This window comes from Sinocyclocheilus grahami, unplaced genomic scaffold, assembly GCF_001515645.1.
Source record: "Sinocyclocheilus grahami isolate Dianchi unplaced genomic scaffold, SAMN03320097.WGS_v1.1 scaffold1144.1, whole genome shotgun sequence".
In the NCBI taxonomy this organism is placed as follows: Eukaryota; Metazoa; Chordata; class Actinopteri; order Cypriniformes; family Cyprinidae; genus Sinocyclocheilus; species Sinocyclocheilus grahami.
Genome location: NW_015506323.1, coordinates 101589 through 112638, shown reverse-complemented (window position 1 = coordinate 112638; position 11050 = coordinate 101589). Strand labels below are relative to the sequence as shown.

The window sequence follows — 11050 nt, the reverse complement described above, 5'->3', positions numbered from 1 at the left end:
CAGTGGGGACATAATTATGGATTATAATGACTTACACTGTCTTTTTACGAGTTGCGTTGCATCGCGCCGCGTAAACATAAAACCATATCTGCATTTGTGATTGGAGAAATGACAAACAACAAGCGCTACTCTACACTGCCCAAAAACTCGCGTTTGAATCGTTAGAGGCAAATTCTTTAAATATAAAAAAACGTACTTACAGTCTGTGAGTCACAACAGCCGGCATTGTAGTCTACTCTACCAGGATCAGGAAACAGTCCTCCATAAAATGTGGTGCACACATCTGAATATTTGTGTTAAACTGTTCTGGAACGGTGTTGTAAATACAACTTAACCAGTGATTTCTAGTCGTGTCCTCTTTTGGAAGGCCAAACAAAGTAGTTTCGCTTTCACAACGAAACAGCGTCACACACCACGGCCTTGAGTGAGCGGAGGCCGGAGGCCTAGAGTGAGCTGCGGCCTAGAGTATGCGGAGGCCGGCTTGAGTGAGCAGAGGCGGGAGGGCTTAAGACCGGCGCGGCCGGGTGCCAAATCACAACATTTTGTTAAAGCAATACCGATGAGTGGCCATGCAGTAAAACACAAAGGCATGCAGCGAACACAAACAAGAGGATCAGAGGTCCTGAATGTAGCACCTTGTAGTGAGTTTTCATAATTACAACATTCATTCAGAGTTCACTGCATTAATGAGCCTTAATAGACATCATACTCGCCATTCATTAGATCAGCAATAACATGTGTTTTCTGCTAAGCAGAAACAAAAGTACTGGACAAGAATGGACACTGGCCTTTGGCTAACAAGATTTCCACAAGACTTTCAGTAATCCTACTCACAGGACTAACTGGTTTGATGCTGATTTTGAATTCTTCTCACAGAAAACAGTGGGAAAAGAAAGACAGATGTGTAAGTTACTGACCAACCATGCACCTCACTGCCAAGTGATCTGCCAATTGGAGTTTTGATTAAACATTTAGTTAAAGGATGTTGTCATCATTTACTCACCCTTACATTTTTCCAACTCCAACTACTACATTATTTGTTCCAGAAAACAAAGGAGCTCTAACGCAGAATATCTGAGCTTCTGTTTTCCACACAATCACAGTAGATGGTGATTTATATTGCTAGGCTCCAAAAAGCAACATAAAAGTATAAATTAATAAGTCCATGTGACTTAAATGGGAATTCATCATGTGGGGTTTTAATAAATGTTGTTTTTTTTAATCGGTGCTACAGAGTACACATTGTTCATTTACATATACTACCAACACTGTAACAATACAAAATTGGCAAACGTACAGTTTATCTGCTATTTTCAAATTCTTCGAGAGCCATACAAATATCATTTGCAGTCATCTTTGTATGAAAAACAGAAGCTTTGACATTCAGCCTAAAATCAAACATTTTATTTTTCACAGAACAACAAAGAAAATAATACAGTGCCAGAAAAACATGATTGTGAGTAATGGCGAACTTTAACTATCTTTAGAGTTGGCAGTATTTTTTATTTATTAGAAACCTGCGTTGGAAAGGCTTGGAAATGAGCAGATTAATTGCTGGTGCTGGGCATCCCTGTTGCTTAGTGTTTACTGGTGTCCCAAAATACACCACACAAATGCTGCTCAGACAGCATAGCGGGGCAGATTCAAAAGGGTGCCTGGACGGGCCTCAAAGTTCAGTGTGCAAAAGTCCAATTTTTGCCAGGCGACATTAGCCTTTCACCCTTTGATTTCATGGAAAATTCAACAGCACAACAGAATAACGGCTGCCAATTAGTTTTCAAAGCATGTATTTCCTCAGCGACCAGCACGGATCAGCTCCAGGCTTGACGAAGCGGATATCGTCCTCTTTTGGAAGGCCAAACAAAGTAGTTTCGCTTTTCACGCCTTCACGACATGGCGGCGGCAACAACAATACTACAGCGAGAATAAAGGTTACGCCTTTCTTTGCGTGAACATTTGGGCATTATGCATATCTTCCCACATCGTGACGTAGACATGTGGGGGCGTGTTAGAACGAACCGTTTTAGGTAGGCGTGGTTAACTCTTAACTTTTATAAAGAATATCTCTTTGGATTTGAGACTTTAGTCTTTTAGTTTTTTAGTCTTTGCAACTTTACAGATCTTCTTTATGCACCAAGAGCTTGTAACACTCCAAAGAGAAAGGAAAACTTTAAATCGCATCATATGACCCCTTTAAATATATCTAAACTACATGACTCATTTAAATTATATAACTTAACACTTTAACTGGCAGCACAAATATACCAAATAATAAAAATAAATAAAATGCTATAAATACTAGAAACTACAAAACACAGAAAACACTAAAACTAACAGTTATAGGGTGAAAACTAACAAAACTTACAGCACATAACATACGAAGAATTCAGATGCAAAAGCCTCTAAGTGCCATGTTTAGGTTCAGTAATTTTACTTGAATGGCATTAGGTCCTTTTCTATGCCATTAAAGTGAAATAACTGAACATAAATACAGGAGCCTGATAAAAATGCTCATTTTAGATGAAAATGTCAAATGGCACTTCACTCTTCATGACTGTTCTGGGCGCTTTTACACCAGAGCTTTAACAGCAATAACGGTGTTGTCATTGTTAACTAAAACTCAAACTATTAAAGAACATTTTTGTTTATTTCACCTATACAATCAGCTATATAATTATAGAAACTATAAAACACTAAAAATACTAAAACTAACAGTTAACTAACAAGAACTAAAATTAAAAGACAAACTGAAAGAAAAGAAACCTAAATACAAAATTCAAAACAATACTAGCCCTGATTCAATTAAATTTCACGGTAAGTGGGGCTACCTGGTGCAGCACCAAATATTATATTATATTATATTATACAACGTTTCTCAATTATAAAATCAATAAGGACTGAGCTGAAATCATCATGACAGCTAAGATGGCAACATGTATGTTACAAATCTTAATTCTTCTCAGGCATAACAAAATGGGCCTGCTGACAGGAATGTAGTTGTGTGCCGAGAGGTATAAACAGAGCCTCACTGCTGCTAGATTTGTATTCTTTGCAATAATTTCATAGTGAATATCAGTCGGGCAGGCATGCAGCCAGCATTATAGCACGTAATGAAAGATGGCTGGATGTATCAGACTGTGTATTTTGCTGACACTCCTTCATTGTCTCTCTAGTCTGTGGGGGGTTGTTCAGGATGGCCTTGGGGAGAAAGGACCGACCGTTTTTTTGTGCTTTTTGAATTGCTTGTTTGACACCACGACACTCCAGATGCCCTGGAGCAAAAGTAAAGTCACGGCGCCTACAAGAAGCCTCTCTGGTGTCACAGGTCTCGACAAGCAGCCGCCACCCAAGGCATCCCCACTGCAGGCACTGGAAAGGTGTTGAAGAGAGCGTGTCTCAACACATCAGACCCCGAAGGGATCCGAGGGCAATCATAGTACACACGATACAAGGAGAAAAAGGAAAAGACTGAAAAACAAGCATGAGATACAAACCACTAGCTTGAATAAACATCAGATATATTTTTAGTATGGTGGTGAGGAGGCTGGATTTTCTGGAGGGAATCAGTGCAAAAGTTTAGAGGTGTATCTTTTTACCTGCCTTTAGCTAATGATCCATGGTTGTATTCATAATTTTAGTGTGCATTTTATTTTTAAGTATACCAATTGGTGTAATTTTGGATGCATGATCAGACTATGTTTCCTGGTTTTGTCATTTTATCATCATCCAAATTGAGTTGCATGATGACATCATGAATCAACAATGAACTGACTTTAACTGAAAAACTGACTGTTTACTATTGTCCTCCTACATTATCGACACACTATTTTCTAGTTTAACACTGTAAATTTGCTTTGACACAATCTGTTTTGTATAAAGCGCTACATAAATAAAGGTGACTTGACTATCAGAAGCAACTTATTGTACATTGACTGATGCTCACTTTGAGCGGTGTTGATACAGTTAACTATAAGAATGATTTGTGAAAACTGACGTAAAAAATATAAATATTAAATGAAAAGCATAAAAGAAAATGAATGTTTCAAAAAGTTTAAGTTAATTAGAAATATTAAAAAAATTACATTAATAATTAAAATGAAGGGGAAAAAATTATCAAATTACTAAAACTTAAACTAAAACTAATATGAAAACTAAAAATATAAAAAATATATGCTAATTCATAATCTTAATAAATACCATAATAGTATATAAATAATGTAAAAAATAAACTGGCTTTGAGAAACATGATGTTGAAGCAATTAGTTATTATTTACTCACCCATTCTTGCATGAAGCACAAAAATTATGTTAGGCTGAATTTTGAGTCTGATGTTTTATTCCACACAAATTGCCAATCCCCCAAATGCTCAAAAGTATTATAAAAGTATATGGTAAAAGTAGTCTATACAACTCATGCAAGTCTTCTGAAGTCATATAACTTTTGTTTGAGGAAGACTGATCTAACCAAAGTTCACATACAATTTGCACTATATTCCAAGTCATCTGATTTAATATTAATAATCTTCCCCTCTGCTATAACTTTCAACTGCATTATGATATTTCAATATATTAAAACATACTGTATTAGGACGCATTACATGCAAGAACCAATGGTGTTTGCCATCCAATCTGGAATGACATCTAAATATTCCAGCTTGTGTTCACTTAAAAAATGGCATAAGATTTGTGAACTCTTTAGATTAGTGAATAATGGCTTAGATTTCAGTCTGCTCTTCACAATAAACTAACACGAGACTTTTAAAGAAGTTGTATATACTTTTATGGACTGCCGTCATTTGGAAATAGAGCAGTTCTTTTTGGTTGGAACAACATGAAGGCGAATAAATTATGACAAAATTTCAACTTATCCTTTATAAGTGCCATGCTAAAGGTCAGAATGATGACAGAGGTCCTCAGTTGTGTGTCAGGTCCTCAAAATAGCTCTTCTCAAAACCCTGGATATGGATAAAACCGCCTATTCTAGACTTCTTGAAACCGATCCAAAGTTATAGCCAAGGGAACATTATGTAAGCCAGCATCTGTGCACTAGTTAAGTGTCATTACTAAAGATGTTCCTCTCATCAGCTCCTAATGCATGCTGGATCATATTTGAGGCAGCTGCCTATGAACAACACTAACTACAGGTGGTGCACTATGCTCGCAGTTAATGCCATGCACAAATCTACAGTGAGTTTTCAGATAATTAAGAGACGCTCAGTGAGATGAAACTACAGGATTCTGAATCTAATCCACCAGCTGCAGTGCGGAATGAGCCTTCATTTAAGATGCAATGCCTGGGTGCCAAATCACAACATTTTGTTAAAGCAATACCGATGAGTGGCCATGCAGTAAAACACAAAGGCATGCAGCGAACACAAACAAGAGGATCAGAGGTCCTGAATGTAGCACCTTGTAGTGAGTTTTCATAATTACAACATTCATTCAGAGTTCACTGCATTAATGAGCCTTAATAGACATCATACTCGCCATTCATTAGATCAGCAATAACATGTGTTTTCTGCTAAGCAGAAACAAAAGTACTGGACAAGGATGGACACTGGCCTTTGGCTAACAAGATTTCCACAAGACTTTCAGTAATCCTACTCACAGGACTAACTGGTTTGATGCTGATTTTGAATTCTTCTCACAGAAAACAGTGGGAAAAGAAAGACAGATGTGTAAGTTACTGACCAACCATGCACTTCACTGCCAAGTGATCTGCCAATTGGAGTTTTGATTAAACATTTAGTTAAAGGATATTGTCATCATTTACTCACCCTTACATTTTTCCAACTCCAACTACTACTTTATTTGTTCCAGAAAACATAAAGGAGCTCTAATGCAGAATATCTGAGCTTCTGTTTTCCACACAATCACAGTAGATGGTGATTTATATTGCTAGGCTCCAAAAAGCAACATAAAAGTATAAATTAATAAGTCCATGTGACTTAAATGGGAATTCATCATGTGGGGTTTTAATAAATGTTGGCTGTTTTTTTTTTAATCGGTGCTACAGAGTACACATTGTTCATTTACATATACTACCAACACTGTAACAATCCAAAATTGGCAAACGTACAGTTTATCTGCTATTTTCAAATTCTTCGAGAGCCATACAAATATAATTTGCAGTCATCTTTGTATGAAAAACAGAAGCTTTGACATTCAGCCTAAAATCAAACATTTTATTTTTCACAGAACAACAAAGAAAATAATACAGTGCCAGAAAAACATGATTGTGAGTAATGGCGAACTTTAACTATCTTTAGAGTTGGCAGTATTTTGTAATTATTAGAAACCTGCGTTGGAAAGGCTTGGAAATAAGCAGATTAATTGCTGGTGCTGGGCATCCCTGTTGCTTAGTGTTTACTGGTGTCCCAAAATACACCACACAAATGCTGCTCAGACAGCGTAGCGGGGCAGATTCAAAAGGGTGCCTGGACGGGCCTCAAAGTTTAGTGTGCAAAAGTCCAATTTTTGCCAGGCGACATTAGCCTTTCACCCTTTGATTTCATGGAAAATTCAACAGCACAACAGAATAACGGCTGCCAATTAGTTTCAAAGCAGAGGCATTTGGCACCATTTAGTCATCAGTAATTTGAAAATTCTTTATTTTATTAGAAATCTAGGTCACATATTTCAGTTGCATGGCAAAGGGTTGGAACTGCTCATCCTGGCCTCTAGAGCAAAAGACACGGCCTCTGCTGACACCCTCATGGGATTATACAGATGATATTATCAAGGCAATAGGCAGTATTGTGCACAATACACTTAAATAGGAATATTTCCCAATTCAGAAAGAACTAGTCCCTGAGAAAGTTTCAAAGACATATGCACATGACCACATCCAGACACTCCCACCCGGCCACCTTAGTAAAAACTCTTGTTGTAGGTGACTTTCAACCTTAAAGGAAAATAGACTAAAAAAAAAAATGTATTCTTCAGGGACCACCGCATTAATGCACAATGCATAAAAAAGAAGAAAAATGGCTAATGCAAATAAAAGAATGGCAAACATCACAGTGTCAACAGTTTAACAGGTGATAAGCTTGTTTTCTTACTGAGGGGATCAATGGTCCCATGGACAGCTGAATTTCAACACTGGTCATCCTACTGCACCCAAAAGCCTTGGTTTCAAAAAAATTGCCACAATGTTATAGTTCTCCAACTGCTTCTAAATGAGGTTACAAAAGCAGTTGACCTCAAAAGTCTAAGGCTGCTGCTTACTGATCTAATCTGACTGTATCAAAACCGTACGACTATAATGATAAAAGCGTGGTTTATATGGTACTTTTTTATCCATCCAATTCAAGTAAATATAACATGGTTTCCACAAATTTTGACAACGAGTTTCCATAGTTTTTCCAGTTGTTTGTGACCACCAGATAGGCTTAACATAACTAGTCAAATTTGGACCTGCAGCGACTATAGAAATGTCCATGACTTTTCCAGTCATTTATTACTGCATCCACCGGCAGCGACCTGCATTGATGAAAGAACCTGAACTCAGTGACCGCTGGTGACAGGATGTGGGTGTGTCCAGCAACTCAACAAAGTTGAGAACAGTTTAACTTTAGCAAACATGGAGCACCATGTTTTTGTAGATATGTTTTCCACAAGCTACATATTGCTCTATAAAAATTACAATTTCTAAAATCCATACAAAATTACTACTTTAAACTCTGGTATATATATATATATATATGTATTTTTTTTTTATTTTTATTATTATTATTTACATGAATAACCATGACTTTTTAATAGCCTAATGGATCAATCCCCATGACTTTGCCAAAGAAAACCCAATTTTATCACTGCCTGACATTCCCAGGTTTTCCATTGCATTTCCATTATGTACTGATATAAACAAAATCAAGCACTTATGAGCAGATGCACCAGAGGCAGTTAAGACAGAAGTTGGTGATCTAACAAAGGGGCTGTATAAATAATCAAACAAGATGGTGGAGAAAAGGGTGCCAGAACAAAGACCCTGCACTAATATTTGACTCAGGGTTGATTTCCCAATTCCTGACACATGGACAGAAGAGGAGACATAAAAGTGCAGCATCATCCGAGTGATATGCATACATTTCGGCAGTGGCTGTGCATCAATTCATGTTCACAAACAAGTCTTGAGACTCACCACTGTGTCCTGACTCCTGGTTGGTCATGGTGGGCTCCAGGTCCACTTTGTTCTCGCATCGTCCGAATCCCTGTATCAGCTGCTCCAGCGGTAACTCTGAATTCGCGCTTGGGTAACACCTCAAACCGCTGCCGCATCTCGGCGTGTAGACTCCGCACAGCTCGCCCTTCTGCCGGGCACAAACCGGGCAGCAACCGCAACCCGGTTCCCTGACAATCTCGCAAGATGTGGTGAGCTTGGGACACGCCGCCTGGCGCTCCGCGGTGCAGCTCGGGCAGCGGAACACGATCTCCCCGAAAGAGCCGTGCAGGAGCAACAAACTGCAGAGCAATGCAGGAAACATGCCGTTATCTTTAAGTCTGACAGATGTCGGGATTCTGCAGGCGACTTCAGGTGGAAAAGTAAAAGTGCGTTTGGGGACAGGTGAGGTTCGCCGGAGAGCTCTGCTGGGTCCTATTTGCTGTCATGTTACTCCGAAATGACATCACGTCAAAAGCAAGTCAAAGTCAAAAAAACATAAATAAGTCGAAAAGGTGCGACTGTTGGCTATTTCATCTGCGAGAGATACGCTGCCTGTTTTGGGGGAAAAAAATGTTTGTTAGCTTGTGTGTTTGTTATGGTTGCCAGTACTGTTATGTTTCTTAAGTTTAAATTAATATAGTAACAGTTAAAAAAAAACTAATAAATTACGTTTATTTTTATAATAATAAAAGCAATTATTATCCATTGACTTGACTGCGATTTTCTATCAGTTTTCGGCGCGAACAATAGAAGTTTCTCTCGCGCTATTGACCTTATAGCTCCGCTGGTTGTCTTCGGTTTTCCGTTTGTTTTGCCACAGCGTTAAAGGTATGGAATTACTTTTGTGCCAAAAAAATTTGTATTTTTTTTTTTCAAGAAACTTATGAAAATATACATTGAAACTGAATAAAATGTCTTTGAAACCAGAAAAAAAATCGTTTTTCAATACACTCCATGTTTTGCTTACTGTTTTCTCCTCTTTATTTCGCTGATCTGAACTTACAAATGGGCTTTCGGAGTTTTCATTTACACTTCTGAAATTTTCATTTATGCTTCTGAAATTAAGGTTGTACTCATTATGAATGACCCCCCCCCCCACACACACACCTAATATTAGCACAGGACCTCGGTGTTCGGCGAAATATGGTAGGTAATTTGTGGGGGAATTTTTACTTTACAAATTACAGACATGGCCGATTTGCACGGGATTAAGATCACAGACAACCTCCGCAATTATTACAAATGACTGGAGGTCACCAGGTAATACTAATCCCGTGCGAATAGGGCTTTACACTTCTAACATTACATTGCTCATAATAACTTTCGTTAACTCTACAATAAGCAAATCTACTGCACCAGCTAATTACTCTTTAACAGCGATGCTTCAGAGCTACCGCAAAAATGGAAGTTCAAAGACCAAATTATAAAGATGGTTTCGCGCTTGTGTCTCAGACATACGGTCTATAGAAATTGTATTTTAGGGCTTAGTGCACCATCAGCTAACGTTAAATATGTTTAAACAAAAAACCTAATGACATTTTGATGACTTTAACCCTATTCGCATGGGGTTAGTATTACCTGGTGACCTCCAGTCATTTGTAATAATTGAGGAGGTTGTCTGTGATCTTAATCCCGTGCGAATCGGCCATGTCTGTAATTTGTAAAGTAAAAATTCCCCCACAAATGACCTACCATATTTCGCCGAACACCGAGGTCCTGTGATAATATTAGTCCCGTGCGAATCGACATCTCTGTGATTCGGCCAGTATTTAGCGGGTCGCATATCATTTTTCGAGGTTTTTGTTTGCTGTGCGCCTTTTTATCCATCTTTCGCTAAGAATGGAGCTGTGTTGGAGTGTTTGATAGTATTCTGGGTGCTGTCATCATATTGCTACACCATACAATTTGCAGAAAGAGAAAGCTGAAAAGGTTTTGAGGTTAATGTGTTACAAATAAATCAAGCATAAAGCTTGAGATATTATTTTAACTTGGTGAAATGTAAATGACACAGCGCACGAAAATATATTAATTTATTTTTTTTAAATCCATCTGGACCATAGAACGGGACTCTCAAAGCCTTGACATCCGGGTATCCGGGAGACAAGTCAGTAAATTTGAGTAAAATCACAGGCTTCGCTTATCACCACACGAAATTCAGATGTGTGTGGGGGGGGGGGGGGTTATTTCAAAATCACACAAGGTTCCCAGATAATACTAATCCCGTGGGAATAGGGCTTTAGAAAGTAAAAACACACCTTTCCGCAAGCCATGATTTGAGATATGTTATTCATGTCAGTAGCGCAAACACCAGGTATGTTTTTGTGCCAATTTTCATAAAATGTAAGCGGTTTCTAATGTATGTTTAAACGTATGTGAACATAGGCCTATGTGTCACAGCACTCTGCATGTGCGCAAAGTATTTTTGAATCCAATTGAGAAAATTGTTTGTTTTCACCGTTCCCCCTTAGTTAGTGGTTGTCATGGTTATTGATTTGATTTCATCATTATGTTCAGGTGTGTGTGTGTGTGTGTGTGTGTCATCAGGCCCGTAACCAGCTATGAGGCCACGACCGGACCGGACCTCTGTAAATTTTTCATGTTCAAAAATAAAATTTGTTCTTTGAATGACTAATTTGCTGTTAAACTCCTCATATGAATGCCTGCATGACATGTATAATTCAGTTTAGACAGTTTGCCAGAATGTTTAGCGTCCCTGTTATGAAATCGCTGCGAGACGCTGGCGGAGTGAACAAGTCTTGAGCGAGTTTGTAATAGCTGGATTGCCAAATCCAGCTATTACAAGTGTTTTTGGACTTGTCTTTTCCACTTAATGTAACACTTTAGAAAGTTAATAAAGTAGGAAGTTGCAGTTTAGAGTCAGCGATAT

The 11050-nt window shown here is 38.2% G+C and overlaps 1 protein-coding gene across 2 annotated transcripts in view; it reads right to left on the bottom strand.

Moving 5' to 3' along the window:
* Window positions 1–8972, bottom strand: part of LOC107567301 (insulin-like growth factor-binding protein 2-B) — a 24424-nt gene extending 15452 nt beyond the window's left edge. The window contains exons 1-2 of one of the 2 annotated variants that reach the window (XM_016252963.1): window positions 8936–8972; window positions 8143–8715 (exon numbers count right to left, since the gene is read on the bottom strand). In XM_016252963.1, coding sequence (XP_016108449.1) covers window positions 8143–8485 — 343 coding nt within the window. In that variant the 5' untranslated portion in view covers window positions 8486–8715; window positions 8936–8972. Of the gene's footprint in view, window positions 1–8142 lie in introns of both variants that reach the window. The other variant, XR_001606624.1, reaches the window with a different exon arrangement.
* Between the last annotated feature and the right edge of the window lie 2078 nt (window positions 8973–11050).